Source organism: Cryptomeria japonica, chromosome 2 (genome assembly GCF_030272615.1).
Source record: "Cryptomeria japonica chromosome 2, Sugi_1.0, whole genome shotgun sequence".
Classification (NCBI taxonomy): Eukaryota; Viridiplantae; Streptophyta; class Pinopsida; order Cupressales; family Cupressaceae; genus Cryptomeria; species Cryptomeria japonica.
In genome coordinates this window covers 109,273,720-109,298,231 of record NC_081406.1, presented here as the reverse complement: position 1 = coordinate 109,298,231, position 24,512 = coordinate 109,273,720, and the positions used below count along the sequence as shown (strand labels likewise).

Here is a 24,512-nt window from a genome sequence, read left to right as displayed (position 1 = left end):
TGATTTGGAGTTGATGCTAAATGCTAGGCTCACGATATGGGATGAAAATTTTTTCTTTCTTTTAAATTCTGGTTTCTTTTTTTCAATCTTTTGATGAAAATCTCTCAATATAATGTCACTTTGGCAAGGGTGCCTAACCTTCTCTTTCATTTATGAGATGCTTTCTATTATAAAGATATCAACAATGTTATTGGTTATTTTTTGAAGGTATATTCCACAACCTTTGATACCAACCACTCTAATTTTGCCTATATCTTGGTGGACATTGACATTTCCAAGACTCTAATTGATGCAGAGCCCCAGGCAAGGTGTGGAATAGGTTCTTCTACTCAAACCTCCAACCAAGGACCCTAGCACTTCAAACTGACTTCATGGGGTGTTCAAGACTTGGATATATATGTTCCATATCACTTCCAACTTGTTTGCTTCTATGCAGGGTTCTATCCCCCCAACCCTCCCAATGGCTGCAGGAGACTCACTAGGCCAAATTGGTCCAACTATGGTTGGAACTCTTCCCAATGCAAATGTGACAAAAAATGGTATGATTTGAAGGTTTCAAGGTTAGAGAGACCTTATCCTAGGCTTGGATTGATTCCCTTAAGGTAATTTTGCAAAGTTGCTATTTTAGAGGCTTACAAGCCCTTGTAGCCCTGCCAGACCAGAATTGTTGTTTTTCTCCCAATCATGCCAAAGGAAACCTGAGGATTAAAATGTATTTAGACCCCTACCATGGAGTACTAACACATATCCCAAGGGTTAAAGCTGATCAATTATGCAAAGGACCTAACCCTACCCTTGGCTAGTAGGCCTAATAGCCCCAATTAGGTCTATTTTACAAAGAAAGTACCCTTCAAAAGTGCTGCCCAAGAAAATTAATGGTATGGAACTCTAAATTACATGGAAAAACTACAAACTACCAGGTTTCAGACCTTGGTGACACCCCAAACTCCAGATATGGAACCTTCTTGTATGCCTTCACTAGGTGGCCACATGGAGTTGCCCACCTTAGTGCATCAAAACCTTGCTCATTTCCACTCCAAAACTGCAAAATTATTTCAAAATATTAAATTAAATTGTTAAACCTTGCTTCTCCTCCAGGGCCATTGAGTGACTAAGAAGGATTAGCAAGTTTTCACCATTTTAATGCCAAAACCTAGGGAACGCTGTCCTAACCCAGCAACTTCTAGTAAATTGCAGATATCTCCACTTCAAGAATGAATAAAGACCTCAGAATAGTCTCATTTGAAAGGTGATTCACTCCTATAACACATCCCACCATTTTTATTCTTCTATCAAGTCCGTATAGTACGGTACAATGATTATAGCAGCAAAATTACAGGAAAATCATAGAATTTTATTGCTTTTTTGATGCCAAATCATTACAAACGACTCAAAAACCCCCAAACGGTGGTTGGAATCATGATTTATATCCTTCCCATTATTTATGAACCACTTTTTGAACTATGGGGACTATTTGGAAAGAAGTTGCACTTTTTAACCAAAAATGGTTATTAGCAACTTTGACAATTTTTACAATTTTGACATATTTTAACCAAATTTGACACCTATTGAATCCAATGGTATTAGTGTCATTAAAACATGTCTAAAACATCCTAAGACACCTAAAAAACCTAAAATACTCAATTCAATACCCCTAGGCCCATATGCCTATGGTGGCTTATCATCCTGCCAAATCCATGACATTGGATAACAAGGTGGGGTTTATTAAAAAAATCAACAAAATAACCTATCTTATTGCAAATATGGATGAATCACATCATTATTCCTTTAAAAATTCACGGTCTTTGTCATGATTGCCTTGGTCATGAGGTGCCCCTGCACCACTAATGAGGATGTTGTCTTGATGGTTGAGGATGGGTAGTGGACTTAATCGAAGAGCTATTACCATGGTAGAAGAGTGTGCAAGGAGTCATGCACTTGCCTAGTCTATGGAATTGATACAACATACAACATCTTTGGGTAGGCATTCTTCCTCATTGCATGAAGTGACTTTGGTTGAGGATTCCCTCTAGTCTCCTTGATCAAAGGAACTTGAAAATGCTGTCTTGGATGGTTGTTCAAAGAGTTGTTTCAAAATCCCATTGTCAAGCTAAGGGTGTGTGTATTGAAAAAAAGGAAATGACATTGTTTAGGTTGGAAATGACATTGACAAGACTCTAGGCCCTTTCAAATCATTTAGTTTGATCTTTTGCTATTGGTTAGTGGCTATTTTATTGATATTTTGATTAAATTGGGTTTTAGGAGTCTATAACCTAAAACCTATTTACCTTTAATAAAAATCATGAGATCCTAAACACAAATACTTTTCACTTCCCTTCTCTTTCCTGAGCCCCACAATATATAACACTCAAATAACTAACACTACCATTACCACTTCCCCCACACGTGGGATACACAGTTTTAATCTAATTTGCTAGTGGAATGACTTACAAAGCATAAGAATATAACTACCTTGGGGGATGTGTACCACATGTTAGCATATATATCAACCATTATACATTATAATTGTAACACCCCATTTCTATTGTTGAGATGTAGATCTCAACATCACTAGACTTCAACTATGTATTAGGGGATGCATATGATGTTCTTGTGTTTTTTGTCTTGGGTGTTGAACGATGTTTTAGCTTCATTGTTTTTTGTGAGTTTTAGTTGTGGTTGTTGTCCTTGCTTTGAATGGTGTGTTTGGACCATCCCCATGTTTCAAGATGAGGTTCCTTAACATGTCAATTGTTGGTGTTCAATATGATTTGAGGTGGCTATGTTATGTTTATATGCCTCATTTATTTGAATGCTTTAGTTCATAAATGTGCATAAAATTATTTATGTTTTACTAAATGTGTTCATTGATTATATGATATCTTGATGCATTGAATTATATTTTTATGATGTTGGTCTTGTTGGGTGTTTATGATGTGCTTCAACTATATATGTATTGAATAGGTATTCTTGACATGTGCATTGAGTAGTTATAGGGACATGGTTATTTCTCCACTTGGCTATAGAGGTTTTAAAGAAAAATGCTCTTCAAAAGCGTTCTTTTGAAAATTTAAAATTTTGAGAGATTTGACTCAATTCAATTGTAAGAGCTTGGGAGTGAATTGGATTGAGGATGACAAAGGATTGCTTGATATGTGCGTGGATTCAACTTCATCCATTTTGAGGAAATTACAAGAAAGCCATTTTTTCAAATTTGAAAATGAAGGTAATTGTATTCTTTATCTTTGTATTTGAGTCCTTTTGCATAATGGATGCCATGCTCACCCTTAAGGAAACATTGGAATTCTTTCTTAGAATGAAATTTGAAGCAAATAGAGTAGGATTTAATTTATTTAAAATTAAAAAAAATGACATTTTGTGCCCTCACCATGACAATTTTTTAAAAAATGATTGAAATTCAAAGTTTATTGCTTGAATTAGATGTTCACATTTTAACCAAAGGGACACTTTGTATTTCGAATTTCAAAATTTGAGAAAATTTGACCTTCATTAATAAAGTTTGCATAAAAATTTTGGTTTTTACGTTTGGAAAAAATCTAAGAACATTTGAATTTTGCAATTGAATTTGAATGTTTTAGAATGGAAGATTTGAAGACTCCATGATTTTTCATAATATGCCTTTTAAGACTATTGAAAAAATTATTGATCCAAATTTGTGCCACACTTGATGTATTTTAATTCTTGCCTTGTTTTTTGTGCCACACTTGCTGTTGTGAGTATGAAGTAAGGACATAGGTGTTAGAGAGAAGTATGTAATAACTTCCTACATTTGCTAGGGCACAAAGGGGCCTAAGGATATCTTGTGCAGAAATCTCTTAACTAAGTGATAACTAAAGAAAGACATGAGAAATTAAAATGAACCAAGATAATGGTGCACTATTATATTTGGAGTGCTCATATGGACTTGGTATGAGTGTGGAAGACATGCTCGCTCTTGGAGTGCTAAGACTGTATGGTTGAGTAACCTCATCTTCTGTGAGGGGTGTAATTGATTCATCTAGGACAATACTTTAGGCCATTGCAATAAAACTCTTTACCACCTCTCTGGAATCTAGTCCTCTTTCCCATTGAGTTGCATTTGATGAGATATGGTACTCCATCCTTTTTGTGTGACCTTTACATGTAGTGTATGTTGCATGTTTACTCTGTGAAAGATGTGCATATAAGCACTTCAAGACGCAGCTTTAATCAAAATTAAGCTGAAACCAGAGTATTATACCCCAATGCAGGAGAAGGAGGAGATCGTAGAAGTTCATGATATGATCAAAGCTAAAAGGATAAAATGCCTTTAATGGCCTTTATCCTTCGAACACCCTGCTTGATGAAATCAACATTTAATGATAGATTGCTGTCAGTTTAACTACCTCTACTCCTTTGTGTTCTTTATGTTCTAGGAAAGTGGACCACTGAGTATCAAAGCCGAAAGACGTCCATTTTAAATGTTACTCAAGTCCAAATGACAGGACACAAGGAAACTTGTGATGGATTGAAATATGTAGAGGAGTTCTTAATATAGATAGCTTCACTGCAGAAACTTCAATACAAGCACAAAAATCATCTACAGACAGAGAGGAAGAAACTCAAGAAGAAACAAACGCTTCATACAAGTTTCTATAACCTCCATTACATCTTATACAAGTATTCAATGCGCCCTTTGCATGCAAATCGAAGACGATTTACCAAACAAAATTGAGAATTGATCGCTCTACTGCAGCCAAAAACATTCTAAACCCTTGATAGAAAATTCACCTGGACAAAAGCGAGCCAAAAACCTTACCTTGCTTGTGCAGAGATCGCTCTGGTGGGGGGGGCAGGGAGGCAAGATGGTCACCTCTTGCTTCGGTTTGCTTTCAAAATGAAAATGCGTTGTGTTTTTTTTTTAATAAAATGCCCGTGGTCATCGAAATTCCGACGAACACGGGCATTTAAAAAAAAAAAAATCAAATTTTCACACAATGCTCTTTGTCCGTCGGAAACCTCCGTCGGAATTTGACCCCAAATGTATTAGTGCAATGGAAAACAAGCTGCAGGATGTCTCCAGGTTTGCTTTGAACGTGATGCGTTGCTCGACGACCACTCTATGTCTTCTGCATGAAAGTTCTACCAAAGGCAAAAACAAGGAAGACGACGACTACAGGGCCCTTTTCAAATTCCTCACCAAGGAATGGGCTAGGAAGCTCCTCCCCAAGAGGAGCCATGGAAAAAAGAAATAGTCATTTCTATGTCTCAGAAGTCTGGTTTTTTGTTCGGTCCTAGTTGCCTACGGGCTGATAGTTTTATTTTTTGTTTATATTTGAACTTATCCACCTGTTGCCCTGTGTGTCATATGTTTAAAATGTTTATTATGACTTTTATATATCTGCTGAACTTGCGTAGAATGATTATAGTTTTTGATAGAGGAAAGTAAGAGGGCTGTAATTTTGCTGATGTTCTGCTGACACTTGGCTTGCCACTGTTTCCTTGTTCTACTCCTAGGTCAACCCCCTTGTTTTGGCTGCTTTTAATATAAAAAACAATCATTTAAAGATTTTTTAAGTTTAACATTTTGTTGGGATCAATTCAAATGATGTTAATTTTGCAACGTAATTAATCTCTTTGATGGACTAACTATTTTTTTGAAAGATCTATTTTAAAGGGGACACCATGGGACCTTAAGAGATTTGAACACAACAACTTAGCTTCCCAAAATTTGACAACCAATAGTTACACTATTGTATTCATCTTTTATTTATATTTCATTTCTCAATTAATTAACTATTTGACTTTGGAATTGGAGTTCTTCCTAAAACATTCTCCTAGATAAAACTTTTAATCTAAAAAACATATATAATGAAGAAACAAATGCAATAAAATTAATTAAAATCTTGTCTTAAAAACATAACTCCTATTTAAAGGAAAACTCTCTTCCACAATTTAATTTAATTTTTTTTAATTTACATAACATAAATACCTAATTTTCAAGTCAAATTCATTGACCCATGTTTCATGAGTAGTGGTTCACAAGAACCCGTCTTTCATGAGAATGAATGGTACACTTAGTACTCATTGTCTAAGTGATACTAATAGAAGTGAAGTAGTAGACCTTTCTTAGAGGTCACCCATCCCAATACTACTCTAATTTAAATGTACTTAACCATAAATTTTTTTGGAAATTAAGCCCACTTTACTACTTTTATTTGTAAAAGGCAACTAACTCTATATATTAAGAATACCAATACAATCCCCTATTACTATAACCCATATTACTATTACCCATATTCAGACAGCCCAACCTTCTGAACAATAAAATAATCTTTCTTGGTTTTTCATAAAAATGCCATAGACGTTGAGAAGTTCATTAATTATCCTAGCTTCGCTTTATTGGTTTGTCTTAGAACGTGTGAGGTAAACAAACATTTCACGGGCCAATAAAGCAAGCAAGTGTGCGATAAGGTTTGCCTAGGATTTTTTACCTTCCCTCTGTACCAATCTCGCCTCTGCAAATCTTTGGTGGATTTTCAAGTACAAAAAATGATGGTACACATCATTATCACCGTGACATTTCTGTTGTTTTGAAACTACCAGGTGTTTGGAAGTTGGATCTCATGATAACATTTGGTGTTTGAAAACAAACCTTCAACTTAAAAAGAAAATTACAGGTTTGGTTAGACATAAACAATTTACCGCTCTATATATTATCTGTGCTTCTGTAATGTAAAATTTTAGGGCTCAGGCAGGAGACCCCGCTCCCCATGCTCCACTGAGGTTCGAGCTCGGGACCTCTGGCTTGTAGGCCTTTAAAGTCTTTCTGCGTGCGTTGAAATTGTCGCACGCTTTTAAATTGTTCCACTAACGTTTCCTTTATTTAGTACTTTCACAACAGCGAATCCAACGGCTGGGGGCGTGGATGTCTAAGGTTCGAATCTCGGTCAACTACCGTTTCATCCAAATTTCTACTGTATTTCAGTTTTATTGACAGGCTTAAAACATAATATAATAAACGCAAGCATGACATTTGATGTGCTGTTGTGATTTTTCAGGGGGCCACAGAGACCGCGCCGATTCAGATTGAACAGTGAAAGTGACTTCTTCTGTAGATGTGATCGTTACTGGCTGTTATTGATGGGGAAACCTGACGTGAAAGCTAGCTAGGGTTTAGTAGATATTTTTTTTCGCGTGACTTGACAGGAAAAATTGAAGAACGCGGTTTTGGAACGCGGGATTCCAAATTCGGCGCCGTGACAACTCCGCCTCACGAAGATTGCGCTAAGAGTTGGTGTAAGTTTCACATTGTCAACAAACCCTTTTCCACTAACACAAATATTAAATTCCGATGACAACGATATTAGCTCAATGTAAGGCGAATTCTCTCTGTTGCAGCATCTTTCAAGTATTTATAATTGCTGATAAGAGATTGCCATACATAAATGTTTCGAAAATGTCAAACCGTTGTTATAACTTATTATTTACATTATTAACACTGATTTAAGCTTCAATCTGGAAAGCTTGTTAATCTGTACAAAGATCCTCCCTCATTGTTTGTACAAAGATCCTCCCTCGTTGCTTGAAACTCACACTTGTTGAATAAGAAAATGCAAATAAAATATATGTGAAGTCTAGTCATGTCATTATTTACATTCTAAGCTTCAATCTGCAAAGGATGTTAGTCTTTGCGAAGATCCTTTCCTGTTGCTTAGAATTTATAATTGCCGACTAGGAGATGCAAATAAAATGTGTCGTGAAATCTCATTGCTTGTATTTCTGAGTTTCAATGGGCAAAGGATGTTAGGCTGTACAAAGATCTTTTAGTATTGCTTAGAATCTCAAACAATAGAAAATAATTTTTGTATCAGAAAAATAAATGTGAAGAATGTCAGGCACTAGAGATCTTCTATTTTCTTATGAAGAGCTGTATTGCAGGTACGAATTTGGTGCTCGACATGAGATTCGTGGAAGGTAGCTTTGTAATTTTAAGGGAAGAGTAGGAAGAGGTGTAGGGATCGAAGGTTGGAGCATGAATGAGATTACGACAATGAAACATAGAAATGGCTCCGTTTCAGGGGAAGAAAGGAAACGGCAGCACTTAGTTCCTCTGGCTTCTTTGATCAGCCAGGAGATTAGGCATGAGAAGGTTAAGAGGCCCTGCATTAGGTATGGCCATGCCGCCCAATCCAAAAAGGGGGAGGATTACTTTCTAATCAAAACGGATTGTCAGAGGATCCCCGGAAATTCCTCTTCTACATTCTCGGTGTTTGGGGTGAGTACTTTTAAGATTGTTTGTTTAAGTTTTCAGGCTTAAACGGGTCGACATTAGTAATTATGATGTCTGGAACACCTGCATGTTTAAGATATAATTCCTAATGCACTTTGAGTTTTCTATTCTACTATAAACCAAACGATGTAGAGAAAAATATTTAGCGTAAATTGCAAATTCCAGTCCTCCACAGGGACGTTAACAGAGTTTGTGTGCACATGGAAAGTTGTTGGTTTCTTAGAAGTGTTGAAGACCTATTTTGTGTTACAGGGTTAGATTTACGTCACTGGCATGCAAGATCTACAGCAGAAGTTTGCTATTGTTAGGATAAAGTGTTTTGAAAGGTATTTCTTACATGCACACATGTGAATGAAAGCTGAACTTGAAGAGTTTGGACATTATTAAAATTTGAGATCAGTTTGTGTCTTAGTGTAAGATATTATCCAATTGTTTAATTTTGCTAAATTGGATGACAAATATGTGGTTTCCACTGTTTAGTATTTGTTGTTTTACTTTTAATATTGATGCATATTTAACCCATAGGATGTAGTGTTCCTAGAATCTTTACTTGGTGTGCCCACGTCTGAACGTCATTCTTTTAGGGTTCTCCAAGTAGCTGGCTCACACAATTGTTAGCTCAAGAGGCTTTTACAGGTCCAAAAAACATTTGACTCTTAAATTCATGTTCAGAAACATTGTGAAATGTTAGAAGTCACCTGCTGAATAAAATCCAACATTGCATTCAGAAAACTTTGTTGCTTTGCTCACATACATCAGCGGTAATTGAGATTGTTGGGTGGTATAGTGCTGATTTTTCAGGGCCATTTGAGATCCTCAAGTTGCAATGTAATTGAATTATAATATTTTATAAGGGTGTCATGCATTTATAAGGTATTTCCTGGCTAGATTTTATCTTTCTGTTTGAGTATTTACTTGTTTAGTTCATATTCTTGTGATTCTGTATGCAAGCATCTCCACTTTCAATATATTGTTTTCTGTTGTGGGATGATTTTTCTTTGTTCTTATTGTATATATGATGTTTTATATATTGTCACATCTCTGCTTTGTAAATTTGAGGATCCTGCTATTCCCATACTAGGCATGAAAATGCATCCACACCAGCACCAATACATGAATTTACACTTTGTTAACCTTAATCAGAGGCATAGTAGAATAGTGCTCGTACATATACAGAAATGTAAATGATTTTATTTTTCTAATAGGTCTGGGGCTCATTTTCTCCTTTATGGTTACTATCGGTTGTTTGTTACTGGTGGCGAAGATGAGAGGGGAGTTTTGGGATCTCGTCTTTCCGAAAGAAAATATATGGCAGCAACTCCTATTTGATTAATTGCTGGTTGCAAAGCCACTAGCCTAAGTTGAAACATATTCTGCAAACATAGTTTTATAACTTTAATCCACAGTTCATTTTGTAATTTATATATATTACTGGACTGTGGATTAAAGTGAGAAAAGTATGTTTGCAGTACATGTACAGATGCCCACACTCACCCACCCGCACCCATACCCATAACCCCCTACACACAGAGCCCCACATGCACACAGACCCCAACATACCCACACACATATACATCAAATTTGAAACTGGTGAGTGGATGAAAGATCAAATTTTAGACTTGTTGTGTATTAAAGTGATAAAAGTATGATTGCAGTATGTGTACTCATGCAAAAGCGTACCCATATGCAAGCTCACATACAATCCCTCCCCACTTGCTGCCCACCGTGCTCTACCCTCCCACCTCCCCCCACACCCACACACAAAAACACACGCACACACACACATGGTCACACCCACCCACCCACTCTTAAATGCATCCAGATCTCCAGACATGTCTTCACACCCACAATCTCACAATGAACCACCCATCCAACCACACATGCAAATCAAATCAGAAACTTGACTGTGGATTAAAGTGATAAATTATGTTTGCAGATATTTGATGGACACAATGGGGCTGCAGCAGCTATATATTGCAGGGATAACCTGCTTAGCCATGTAATGAGTGCCATGCATCCAGGTCTTAGCAGAGAAGAATGGTTACAAGCATTACCTCGAGCATTAGTGGCAGGATTCGTTAAAACTGATAAAGAGTTTCAGAGGAAAGGTATGGTTGTATGTAGATGTAAATTCTATTTTTATATGCATCAATTATTATCAAATGTCCTGTTGTTACCGTGTTGCTAACAATGAAATTTAGATTTGACATGGCTAAATTTTAAATATTGTAATTACCCTTGAGGAAGTATTTGGTTTTTGATGAACACAGTCACTATATTGCAAGTATTTGATGCCTACAACTAGGAAAGTATATAATAACCTTAACAATTCAAACATGCAATGCCTATAATAATGGAAACATCTAATGCTTTCCACAATGTTTGGATCAATATTCTTAAATTATTTGTAAGCTAAATGATGCCTATGTTTGTTTGTATGGGTGTTACCAGAGGAAACTTCTGGAACCACAGTTACTATTGTGGTGATTGATGGATGGACTGTTACAACTGCTTCTGTTGGAGATTCTCGATGTATATTGGATTCTCAGGGCGGTTTAATCTCATTACTGACAGTTGATCACAGGCTAGAAGAAAATGCTGAAGAGTGAGTACTTGTTAAAATTCAGACATGGTTGTTACAAATGATCGCCGTATGCTTGGAGAACATGAAAAAATGAAGATGCAAATAGATAATATGCATGGAATAAACAATATCTCCTAAATTGATTTTTTGTCCAGGAGAGAACGTGTTACAGCAAGTGGAGGTGAAGTTGGAAGGCTGAGTATTGTTGGTGGTGCTGAGGTAAAAATTATTTTGTACATGCGATCATCTCAAATTTAAGACTGCTTTATGTTCCATACAGAAATTTTATTCTTGTTGCAGTGATTAGGAATCGGTAAATTCCAGTCAAGAACTTAACATATGTTTCCAAATTACTATTTCAGGTTGGCCCTTTACGATGTTGGCCCGGAGGTCTTTGCCTTTCAAGATCGATTGGAGACATGGATGTTGGTGAATTCATTGTACCAATACCTTATGTTAAACAAATTAAGGTGAAACATCATCCTACTCTCTTATGACATTGGCCTATTCTTTTTTGTACACTTTTTGGGTACTTTCTTCATATGTTTATGTATAAAATATCGTTATGTAGAAAACACATGACAATCCTCCAAGTCGGTTACAAACATATGATAATTATTTTCAATGTACAGTGTACAGTTTTCTAACATTCATCATTGATATTGAAGCTCTCAAATGCTGGGGGAAGGCTTATCATCGCTTCTGATGGTGTGTGGGATGCACTATTCTCTGAAAAAGCTGCAAAGGCCTGCAGAGGATTACCAGCTGAACTTGCTGCAAGACAAGTTGTCAAGGTGAACTATTTGCTTAGACCTCTACTTGCTGCAAAGTTAAACCTGTTTCCCAGTTGCAGTAACGTTGTCATTGTTTCTGATAAATATTCTTGAATTTCCAGTCAATCATATTTGTTCCTTTAAGAAGCTGTTTTGTGAAATATTTCTTTTATCTTTTTGAATTTTTTTTTTTTAACCGTTCAATTTCTTTTCAGGAGGCATTGAGGTCAAGGGGTTTGAAAGATGACACAACTTGTATTGTAGTTGATATTATTCCACCAGACCACTCTGCTCCCATTTCATTACCTCCTAAGAAGCAAAACAAGATAAGATCATTTATATTTAGAAAAAGATCACGAGATTCAATGAATAAGTTGGCTAACAAGCTTTCTGCACTTGGAATCGCGGAGGAACTCTTTGAAGATGGTTCAGCAATGCTTGATGAAAGGTTAGCAGTTTTTATTTTTTTGAGTTCCCCAGAAAGAATTACATTTTAGCTTTTCAATTGATTGTCATTAACAGTAGTTCTGGTTTGTGATGCTCTATGGTCTCCAAATGATAATAAAGATATCCATTTCTTCCACATAACCTCAAAGAGTTAGGTTGTAGTGGTTAGTGGTATTGTCTGTCATCTGGAAGTTGCATTATCAAATTCTTACTGTTACATTGTATTCACTCTGCCAATAGATGGTGAAATCAATCAAATACAGGAAATTAGAGATTCTGTGCTCCACAGTGGTCGGTTTATCACAAATCTGTTCATCAATTTATCATAATTTATCGGTTTTTGTTGGCCTTGAATTTCATGAGAATTTCTTATAGACGTCCTTAGCAACCCTTAAGGATCACTCAGCAATGACTCAGATCTGGCTGTTCTTGTATAGATATTATAAGATCCTGTTGTGGGTCTTTAATCATTGATGCTAATGGGATTCTCCGTCTCAATTTTCAGAGTAGGGCATTTCTTTTCTCTTTGTCCATGACAAGAGTTAAATTTGTGTAGACAAGGAGGAAGAAAGAACTTTTGAAGAGCTTAAGCAACTATTTTATAATACTGCCCCAGTAATTTCTATTTGTTGTTTTTGTTTGAGATATTAGTGGGGGTCTAGGGCCATGGCAGGAGTACAAACTCAAAAGTCCATAAATTTTGAACCGAAGGCCTCTAGCGAGCAATAAAAAGCTACACCAAATGAAAAAAAGAGATCTACATAACTTTACAGTTCATGATGTTGTAGAGGTGCTCTCTGTATGAAAAATGCTCATTCAAATAAGTCATTATCGCATTTCCACTTCTAAGTTAACAATTCTGGTTCAGGTTTGGGTTCATGGGTTTTGGCCAAAAAAAACTTGGGGTTGGGTTTATTTTGGGTTCACCCATACAAAAACATATAAAAATCATAACATATACAATTTAGCAAAAAAAGTAAAAGCAGGAATTAAGTTTATTGTTCAATAGTAAAATAATAAAATTATTATTCATTAGCACTACACATCATCACACCATTATTGAATTAATAAAAAAAAATAATAAAACTAAAAACATTAATATTTATAATTTTTAAATTTGTATTTATAGAACATTTAATATTCATATTTAAAATTGAAGTTTTAAATAAATTTTAACGTAATAGTGTCTTAATTTTTTTTAAAGGGTTTCATTAATAATTTTTTTTTGTTGCCATAGGGACCTCTGTTTAAGGCTTGCAACATCAAAAAGTGGGCGTAGTTTTAAATATCTTTAAGTATTGCAAGCTCCATTCTACCGTACAACTGGATATTTTTAATAAAGTTATAGGCTTCTTCTTTTTGTACTATTGAGGTGCTTCATACTGGCACCCACAACCCCTATCCATCCACACTACATTGTTGATGTACATATTGGCAGCCTGCATATTGTGCTTCATTTACGGCTCACATATATTATAGCTCTGTACAATCTTATAGGCTGAGGCCTCTGTTCGGAATACCCCAGCTCATTTAGTATTTGCTGTCTATTTTAACTCCTGATGATCTATAGTACCAAGATGAACGCTGCTGTTAATCACCAGGTTCATCCAGGATGAACACACTATTGTCTGCATGTGCCCTGACAGAATCCCCTGGCAAATCAGTTGTGAATTAAAACTGGGTTCAAGCAGGATCCAGATCTGGGCATGGCAGGGGATGAATTGGTAACCTAATTCCACTTAAACCTTAAAAATAAAGTTTTTCTAGGCAGTTGCAATGAGTGCAGTACTGATAACTTTCCAAGATATCAAATCAGGGTTTCAGAGGGTTTGTCTGCCAGTTGAATTGATCTGTAAATGTCAGGTTGACCCTAGAATCACATGGATACACCATTTAACGATTCTATGCAATTCTGACCACTGAAAATTGAACCCTGCGCATTTCCACATGCGATATTACAACCAAATCCAATATCAAGATGAATCATACTGGGAAACGTAGGGTTTTTCTGCTGTTTTGGTAATGTAGCTTTCAACATCTAGATGCTTCAGAGAGCCTGTAGATTGAGCCAAGAAAGTGTTTAGAGCTTGCAAGGCAGAAGATAAGGTATGTTTTGTAGTTTTTTTTGGTTTTAAAGGGTACCTGTAATTCCTCTATTAGATGTTGCCTAAATGTTGGGGAATGCCACCAGGAGACATCCCAGGTGTCTAATGCATTCTCACGCTTTTTTCTGTGTCTCTAAAATGTATTTTGGTTTCCTGGTTACCATGGATGTGATTGTTCAATTGTTAATGGGTTTCTTGTGGGGAACAATGAAGAATGTAGGAAACAATTACTTTGTTTTGGTTCTTCAGTGATTGTAAAACTCTTCTTGCAGAATTCATAATGAAATACATATGTTTTAGGCTTTAGCAGATCACTAAAACCATGTTGAAAATCATTTTTCCAATGGTGCTGAATTAGACTCTTCTACTGCAATGTTTGAGGTCCTTGTGCAGTAAGGTCCATTGCCTTTGACTGACTGAATTGAAATGAGTTCTTTCTCATATTTACTTTTGTGAGCTGAATAATGCGTTCATTTCAAAATAAGCTATAACCTATCCCCCTGAAATATGCTTTCCTTGTTTTTGGCTGTCACCAGCAGAATAGAAATCAGACATTGGTGATAACTCAGAAATCTTGGTTTTTTGGTTTGTGCTTAAAAGTAGCCAGCCTGTTGTCACCAGTACACCCAAATCCCTGAAATTGGAACCACTTCTTGTTAGGAGCAAATTCTTTGCATTTTCATGGTTTGAGTTCCAAATTTTCTTTAATTTTGTTTAGAAGTCTGGTTTTGTATATTGTGTTTTGCAAGTCAGTTTTCTTTCTTAGAATAATATGTTTATGTACTGCATTCTTAGTCTCTTTTGTAATCTGTAGTTTATTCAAGGCTTTTGACTGTAAATCTTTTTTATCTTATGGTACTATCTATGACTTTTGAATATTTGAGCATATTGAACAACATAATTATAAGTGTCATTATCCCATTTACCCTCACAGTTATGAAGAAGATATAAATAAAATAAAAGAACAAACAAACCAAATGTAATATGACTGCTTGAGATCAGAATAAGTGTCCTTATCCTGTGCCCTCTCATTCCTGGCCTAATCCCCAACCCTGTGTGAACTTAAATAAATGCTGCAAGAACTGAAGCACTTCAGTTGCATGAGATGGAGAAAAGGGTCTCCATCCCATGCCTTCTTCAATATTGACAGACTGTTGTGTGTTGAGTCTCCATCCCATGCATTTTTCAATATTCATAAAATATTGTTTCGATCTTGTATAAAAACAATGTTTAAAAGAGTCACATAGGATTTCAATTTTTCAGAGTCTTGCATGCAAGCTCCTTGCATCACATTGGTGTTCTTGAAGCATGTAGACGTCTCTAGTCCAAGTCAAATTTTTGGGCTACCAAGTCCCCATTTTATAACTTTGATTGAGAGGTTGATCTCTATTGACAACCTTCGAGACCTCATGCATGATGAAATACAGAGTTGTAAGAAGGTGGAGGCGGCATCATTTCTTCAACTTTATCCAACATAGGAGAATCACTGAGGATGGAGGAAGCATTAATTTCTTCAACTTTATCCAACATAAGAGAGCCACTCTATAGTCAAGTAAACATACATGCATGCATACATATATTCTTTAAAGTTATATATGTTGTGTTACAAAGGACTTCCATTTTTCAGAGTCTTGCATGCAAGCTCCTTGCATGAACCTTTGAAAAATTTATGAACTCTATTCACCCTTGTGCGTTCACAGTGCAATGAAATTGAGATAAGTTTCTCCCTCCTACAACATCTCACTTACTGTATGTCTTCCAAAATTCTTCTCTTTAACCATGGAACCTGGGAATCAGTGGACAAGTTAGATCTAAATATCATGGTGCTGCTTTGATCATGGACTTTGTTGTGTAGCATGGAACCAATCTGAAATTTCATCATTACCATGCATTTAATCCAACAGCTTAAAACATACTACACTGACAAAACAGCTCAATGTTATTTCATTATCTTAATTGTTTGAACCTGAAGATCCCCAAAGATTTGTATGTTATCATAAATTTTGCTTCTAATTGTTGAATTTAGAACCAGAAAGAACAAACTCAGAAAATTGAAAACAAGAATACACAAGAACACAAAAGTTATCCTGGGAAAACTCTCCACCTGAGGGTGAAAAACCCAGCCACACCAAAGTATAAACTTTATTGAATGAGAAAATCTGACATGCAGCTCTTACACTCAGTCAACAGTGATTGACATCACTTGAACTAGAACAGCATAAGCCAAAACTTCTGATAAATGACTTCTACAAAATACAATGATTGCACATCAATCATATGCACAATAATCAGACTGAGAAAACTGAGGCTGCTGAAGATATCATGATTTAGACTTGATCACACTTAGACCTCCAAAGAAAGAAGTGGCCTGCTTAATTCTGTTGCAACCTCCGAACCATAAGAAACACAGCAGCGATGAATAAAATCTGAGTGCACACCTGAAAAAGAATCAACCGCCCAACTCTGAGGCAAAACAAAATATATTTAAGAGAAGAGAAAACGAATTGAATTGACTCTTCATAGTGGAAAGACGAAGAGACATCCGCTCAAAATGAATCAACATTTCACCTGACATAACTCATGGTGAGGGAAGATGAAAAGACAAGCACGGAAGGAAAGATGACAGTTATAACACCGACAGCAATCCAGGAAGGAGACACGGCAGCCAGCTCATGCAAGATTCTCACGAAGACATAAGTTACACACACATAAGCAGAGCAGTTATCTTATAGACAGATAACCTTTCAACATACAACCGCTGGAGGAAATAAACCACGAAGAACGATGACGGAGAAGCTTGCAACTGACGAATGCAAAAACAAAGATGATGTTGCTGTTCGAATGAGAAACCATCAATGCAAGAAGATGAGCTCTCTCGAAGCTATAAACTTCAACACTAATAACTGCTTGAGAAAGAATTAAGGTCACTTTAGCATTAATAAACATCACTTGATTTGTTGAAGTTTAAAACACCACTTTTGCATACCCAAAATTGAAGAATTGCTGCCATTGCCCTCTGTTTAAGCTGCATTTCTTCAGACACTGTATATTTGGGAAATAATAATATATTGTTTGTCAGTTTTCTTTGGTTAGGTATTGTGCTAGCTATAGAGGAAAAAAATCATGGGCAAAAGGGGGAACAAAGAAATGGGAGAAGCAGCAGTTGAGCAACAAGCTTCAGCTTCCAAATTTGATTTTTTTCCCTGCACAGATATATCTTGGAAGAAGCTCACAGCAATTTTTCATCCCAGTGCTTGCATCCCATTTATAAACTCTTTAATCCAAAGAAGAAATGCACATTGGAACGGTTAGATGCTTGGGCCACCAAGCCTTACTTTGAAGATGTTTGGGTTGAATATTATTATCCTGAACTATTACGGTCATTAAAACTACCAAGTCAATGCACAGTATGGAATTTTTCATCAAATGGTAGGAACACCATGGTCCTCATGTGCAGGGTTACAGGGTCTTGAGATAGTGTGCATGTAGATGATGGTTGGATGCGCTTTACTATGTCAAAATTTAGGGAGAGGGACAATATTCAAATTGTCCTAGATCATTTCTTTTCGCTTGGATACATAGATCCAGAAATGCAGAACATAGATATCAGGGTTTTATATGGCTTCCTACTTTATTGATTGCAATTGTGCTTATCATGTTATGAACTGTGAATTATTCCAATTATGAACACCTCAGGCAAGTAACTGAACCTGCTCTCTTTCATTGCCATTTGCCACACAAGTGCACATTGCGCATTCATCAGATTCACAATAAAGAATGTTGAAGGATATCCTTGGAGAGGGATTAAGAACCACTAGGTTTCTTTTTTAAGCTTAGATTGTCCATTCCCAAGGTTTTGATGGAACACTCACAACCTCACCTGAATAGGCTGCCAATATATATCATTGATAAACTGATCCTAGACGAGGTAGGTGACCAAATTTTTTTATGGAGTCACTACGAAGTTAAAAGGGTTGTCTTGTCAATGTATCATGATTTTCTAATTGAAGATTGGAAACTTAGCTTCTATAATTTGCAACAGCAGTTATTTTTCTCTGTAGAAACTTTACTCTAAATGAAAGAGAGTGCAAGGTGGCAACTCATTTACAAATAGAAACAAAAGTAAAACATAAGCTCTTCTTTATCAGCACGGATACTTCCTAGAAGAAGGATTTAAGGAAATGTTGTCTTACAAAAAAATGCAAAGAGATTAAATCAGATGGCTACATTTCAGGGAGCAGCAGGGGGCAGCAATAGCATCTCTTTAATACGGAATGTGTTATTGCAGGGCAACAAACAACATAGAACTAGTTCCTTTTCAAGTTCCTCTGGGTTGTGCCACCGTTGCCAACCCACAGGGGGTGTCTGAGATGGCACCTACTGATGCTATATTAACACAAGGATAAAACCTCCTTCCAGCTAGCTAGCCTAACTTAGATCCATTTCATTTTGTACTTACAACTGTTTTTTCAGTGTTCTCTGACTATGCTGTCAATATATCTGCAATTGCCACTTGTTTACAAATACCATTTATATGTGACTGATGGCCAACTTGAAAATGGAGAATCAATCTCATACAGAGTTACTCAACGATACTTCAACATCAACTCCTCCAAATAATTTTCCATCTACGGAATATTTTTGGACTGTATTCTGCACAAGCATGCCAATCCCTAATGCACAAACAGGACTGTATCCTGCAAATTCATTTAGTGACTTAAAAGGCTACAGTTCCCATGTTTTCGTGATCTTTTGATTTTTCTATGCAATTACCGCAGATAAAGACATTTTCCTTTCAAAAGGACTCACGACTCTCATCTCAGGCATGAATTTAGATTTTACAAGTATTGACATGTTTAGTCCAACTCTTCAGACAATGTGTATAGTGAGTGTCCTTGAAGTTGTATCTGTGTGCCTCTTATCACTGAGAAAATGGGTGCAAGATGTGTACAAGCCATAGACATAGAGAAAACACGCCTTATCTTCTTGAGCACAGGGAGAAACTCCAATGTGGATGGCAAAGATGGAATTAGCCTAACGCTTCCAAAAACCGGATACTCACTAGGTTAAAATACAAGGACTGGAAAATCAAACAAGTGAGCACAATAGAAAAGAGAAAAAGAAAGACAACATAAACCGTGTTGAAGAATGAAAGGACAATGACAAATAGAAAAAATAAGAAGAAAAATGATGATCTAATTTATCAAGTAAATTAATTTAGGCCTAGGGCACTTAGTTGTTTATTTCATTGATCAAATTTATTGTAAGCCATATATAGGTAATTTGCTAAGGGGAAAATAAAATTGAATAACTCTGAAAGTTACCTCATTTTCATTTTATTTTGGGGTTGGAAAGGGGCATTGAAGAAAGACAGTTTTGAAGTTGTAGAGAAGTCAACCTGTTTTTTTGTAGATATATTGTGATGAGCAATATTTGTTAATTTTCTTTAATTAAACAAACTTCAGGTCTGGTCCCATGCTATTTTTGGGTTTGTTTTAGTGGTGATTGAATAGTATTGATTTCCTGTTAATTGAAATCTGGAAATCTGAATTTTCTTGAGATTTTCTTGGTGGTCTTTGTATCTGTGTTTTAGCTATTTGCAAGAATATATTAAGAAGCCTTTTTGTTATTGGAATCACTTCTATTAGAACTCGTATTATTCAGAGATTAAGCTGAAAATTCATATTAAAGCCTGCACAAGGTTGTACTTAATCTGGAGTCATGTCATTCTAATTAGACTCTAAATTTGATTAATACAACATTTCATGCTCTGTTGAAGGCTAAATAAGTTAAATTTTTGTGGGTCTGCTTAATAAAATAATAAATGTTTATAAATAGCCATTGGCTATAAGTTAAATGATCTTAATTTAAAGTAAATTTAGTTATTTAGTATTGATCCCCAAAATCGGAAGGATTTAATACCATACTGTTCTACACATCCAGTGGTCAACACTGCCCATAACTTCCATCATGCACACTAATGATTGCATGCATTTTGAACGAATGTGTTGCTGTGCACTTGTCTTCTGGAAACAAGGATGATATGATGCTATCATCCATATGACTAATAGGCACTCTGTCTTTTTGGTTTTATATGTAATCACCCATGCTGGTCCGTGCAAATCTCATCCCAAGTCAATAATTTTTACCTTGAAGCTGCTGGGGAGTGTCCCGATGATATGCTTCATGTTGATTATTCATTTACTTCGACATGAAAAGATATTGGGCTATTCTGAAAGTAATTCAGATCCTTTTTCTGTACCAGGCAGACATCTAGCGTTTCTAATTGATTATTTATTTGCAGGTTGGGAACAGAATCATCAACACTTGCAACATCGGGTTTATTCACCTGTGCTGTTTGCCAGGCAGATCTAGCTCCAAGTGAAGGAATCTCTGTGCATGCAGGATCGTTTTTCTCAACGAGTGCTAAGCCATGGGAAGGTCCTTTTCTTTGTGCAGATTGTCGACAGAAAAAGGATGCAATGGAAGGAAAGCGCCCTAGTGGAGTAAAAGTTGCATAACAATTTGTAGATTTAAAAGTGCGGATGAGCTTGAATTATATTTTCCTTGAGCCACCCCTATTCTTAATTTCAACCTATGCTTTTAGAGCATGGCTTATGATTTCATTTTCTCCAATTTAGCAGGTTAAAGTTCATAATTCTTTTTTGGGGAATGCATTTGCTGTTGTCTTGTTTTTGAGACTAGCATTGCGACTCCTGTTTTGCTGATCCATTGATCAACGTGTTATGTGGAAAGGACTACTCAGATGTATTGACCATTAATCGTTGTGCATTTGTATCTAATATTAGTAAATAAAGAGTGGTTCTTCAATATTTCTATACTTGGAAAATCCAGGGGAGCTCTTTTTGTAGTTACAGCCTTACTAGATTCTACTGCCCGTTGAAGTTGTACTCAGCACATTAAATTAATTTGTAAAGCTGGATTACACTGTGAAGCTACGACAAAAGCCTAAAAGGTGGTTATGCTACAATATTTCTTACCGGTTATGCTAAAATATTTCTTACCGTGCAATTATTTGACCTGTGTGGAAAAGCAGACAAATCTGAGTTGCTTTAGATATGTTGAAAACTTTTGTAAGGCTGTCATCAAAACTGGAAAATGACACTTGTCTGAAGTTGTTTCTACTTCGTAGGGTATCTTGGCATTAAATGCCCATGCGAGCAGGGGGAGCCCATGAAAAGCATATCCTTCAATAACATAGTGCTGAACTATAATACAAGATTCCGTACATTGGCAAAAATTCATTGGTCTGGCCACTTGACACTTAAAAAAGGCCAGAGGTTTCCTTTCTGGTCCAAAAAAAGAAATTTATTGAAAGTAGCAATTAAAACAGTACAGAATTTACCAAAATAATCTTTTTTATTTTACAGAAAATCATACAAACTAATATATTTCAAACAGTATTAAACTGTGTATGTGGGCTCCTTTTAAAATAAAAATATACTAATTAAAGAGAAAGACAGTAAAATAAATAGTATTTTCAATAGTGAAGCTGTATGTAATCAAGGCCATAATAGCATAAAAGCGTAATTGACCCGAAAGTTCAAACCCATTTTATCCCTGTAAGGAGGTACAAGTCAAAGAAAGCCATCTTTTTATTCTGAAATATATATAAAAAACTTGTTAAATGAGACTAGTAAAATTCTACTTGAATACGTAATTATGACTGATGCATAAGTTTGATGGCTGGCATACGATGGGTCAGCCAAAAAACTGTTCTTTTCTTTTCTTTATTTTTTTATATTAAAAATGGCCCAAAATGGTAAGCTGCAGTCACTTTCAACATTTGAGAGGACATTAAACTATTATGAACAAGCAAGTATTTAAGTTGCAAGAAGAATGACAAACACAAACATTTGGTTAAAAGCAGAAAGTAAACCAGTAATCATAATTCTAGGGAGTCGAAATTATATCTAACCATATAAAATAAGGATCATGACAAAAGTCCTTAGGCATCCACAACAGTTGACAATGATTAAACAAGTGCCACTGTCGAGCATGATTGATTGTGATAGCTTTCACTATGAACATAAACACAGCAAACAGAAAGTAAACCTCTAAAACAAAAATTAATCATAATTCTTGGGAGTCAAAATTACATCTAATCATGTAAAACTAAAATAAATATCATGACATCAGTTCCCATACATTCCATAAGAGGTAACAACGATTAAACAAATGCTCCTGTAGATTTTACTTTTTTTGTGATGGCTTTCATTATCAAATAAACATGGCAAACAGAAAGTAAAGCTTCAAAACATAATGCAATCATAACCCTAGGGAGTCAAAATTATATCTAACCAAAGTTCCCAGACTCGGACTCGGCTCTGACTCGGCAAGGCTGACTCGACTCGTGACCTGGCAACGACTCGGCAATATAAGAAAACCCTTGAAATTTAGAGATTTTTAACGATTTAAAACTTGTTTCATACACCCATTATTGAATTAAGTTTAAAGACACTATAACATCATCAAATAGAAGCTAATTTGATCACATACATAAACATACATCCATCACATGCGTAGAAATGTAAATTGTAGCTGAAGGAATTAGAAAACATAGATATACAGAGTTATAAATGTTGTCCAATGTATATAAAATCCATGACTTCAAATGTTCCCAAACATATATGTAACTGTAAAGTGTAAACAAAAACAAGTCTATGGCTCAGGCTCTAGCTCAGCCTCGTCTATCTGCCTCCTAGAAAGGCGTCTAAGGTAGGTCCTGGATGACTGAGTAGCCATAGTCTCTGCTTGTGATGTGCCAGTCTGAGTAGCCATAGGTGTTGGGGACGAGGGGACGTGTTTCCGGGACGGGGGGACCAAGGGCCTAAGTTTGGGGACGGCAGGGGGACGACAACGGGGGGGTGGCGGGGTGGTGGTGCTGATATAGTTATACATATACATATAGTACTTGAAAAACTAGTTTTGAAAAGATGTATGACAGTATTACAGTATAAAAATTACATTTTCAAATGAGACTAGAGGAAATTTGAAATACTAAATCTAAATACCAATTACCAAGATTTCTAAGTTGCGTTGTTATATGGAGCCTAATCAGAGTCAGAGGTTAGATTTTCCCTACTTCTATCGCCACAGTTTCCCCCTATATTTTTCAACGGGGGTTTGGGGGCAGCGCCCCTTGCGCGTTCCCTGTCGCGATACAGGGCGGGGTCGAGGGGCAGCGCCCCGCGAGGCCAAAAATACTTTTATTGTTTTCTAAAGGCGTCGGGTGTTATAAGAAAGAGAAATGGCGAAAAAAGTCATTAAAAAATGTTATGTTTTTTTTTTTTTTTTAACTGCACTTTATTAAGTGACTCCAGCCGGGTCACGACCCTCGGACTCGGCGAGTCAGGGGGCGAGTCAGGCGAGTCACGCCCTCTGACCCGTTCGAGCCCAGGTCAGGGTCACTGTGACCCGGCAGGGGTCACCCGGCCCGCTGACTCGCGTGACTCGCGTGACTCGCCGCGAGTCACGGAACTCTGTATCTAACCATATAAAACTAAAATAAAGTATCACGACACGAGGTAACAATGATTAAGTACCACTGTTGAGCACAATCTTTTGTGATGGCTTCCATTATCAACATTCCTTTTCAATGTTATTCAAGTTCCAACTTTTTTTTTACTGTACTTCACTTCAGTGTTGATAACTTGTATGATTCTATGTGTATCTGTGTAAAAATGTAGTCTATTCTATGCATGATTCTACATGCGTCTGTGCATCTTATGTATAATTCTATACGTATCAGTGTGCAAATGAAGTCTATGTTATGATAAAAGAGTCATGAAAAATGATTCCTATCATATATGAATTTGAATTTGAAGGCTTTTGATCGGATGGGTCATACAAAAAGCTGGACTATTTTAGTTTACGAATGTCCAAAACAGGCTATCAATTTATAACACTTAAGAGAACTGTAAATACCCTTGAACAAGCAATACTAAAGTTTGTGTCAAGAATGCTATACACAAACACCTGGTAAAGCGTCTAATCACTACGAACAGAAAGTGCCCTCCAAAGCATACGTAGATTTTTGAGTCGGGGAGTCAAATTTTTAGCACCAATACAAAATTCTTTTGTATGCAAGGATGATAAAACTAATGCAATAGCAGATAAAACAAATCCCTGGATTTGTTTTGATCAGATAAGCATGGTGGTAAGGGTCCAGGTCCAATACATGGCAGCCATCAAGGCAAATGGAATGAATCTCACAAGTGCTGTGATGGGAAAATAAGTAAAGAGGGAAAGCTTTTCATTGGAGCTGGGAACCAGTGGGAGACAAGGGTCTTGAGACTAAGCAATTGAAT

At 36.3% G+C, this 24,512-nt stretch overlaps 1 protein-coding gene across 4 annotated transcripts; it reads left to right on the top strand.

Annotated features, from left to right (window-relative positions):
• The first annotated feature begins 6,449 nt into the window (after positions 1-6,449).
• LOC131054264 (probable protein phosphatase 2C 15) lies at positions 6,450-21,012 on the top strand. Of its 4 annotated transcripts, XM_057988743.2 has the most exons (11): positions 6,451-6,659; positions 6,884-6,916; positions 7,041-7,278; positions 7,921-8,257; positions 10,209-10,380; positions 10,724-10,877; positions 11,012-11,075; positions 11,219-11,326; positions 11,525-11,650; positions 11,845-12,077; positions 20,486-21,012. In XM_057988743.2, exons 4-11 carry the CDS (start codon positions 8,015-8,017, stop codon positions 20,700-20,702), a joined length of 1,317 nt encoding a protein of 438 aa, XP_057844726.1. In that variant the 5' UTR covers positions 6,451-6,659; positions 6,884-6,916; positions 7,041-7,278; positions 7,921-8,014; the 3' UTR covers positions 20,703-21,012. The 4 variants fall into 4 exon arrangements, with proteins under 4 accessions (XP_057844724.1, XP_057844726.1, XP_057844727.1 ...); XM_057988741.2 differs by having other exon boundaries at positions 6,450-6,916; positions 7,041-7,355; XM_057988744.1 differs by lacking the exons at positions 6,451-6,659; positions 6,884-6,916; positions 7,041-7,278 and adding an exon at positions 7,353-7,537.
• Positions 21,013-24,512: the final 3,500 nt, after the last annotated feature.

Excerpts from the sequence above, each read along its gene's own strand:
- LOC131054264 (XM_057988741.2), top strand. The coding sequence starts at position 8,015 with ATGAATGAGATTACGACAATGAAACATAGAAATGGCTCCGTTTCAGGG. Across the intron at positions 10,381-10,723 it reads TAAAGAGTTTCAGAGGAAAG|AGGAAACTTCTGGAACCACA; the intron begins GTATGGTTGTAT and ends GGGTGTTACCAG. Across the intron at positions 11,651-11,844 it reads CTGCAAGACAAGTTGTCAAG|GAGGCATTGAGGTCAAGGGG; the intron begins GTGAACTATTTG and ends ATTTCTTTTCAG.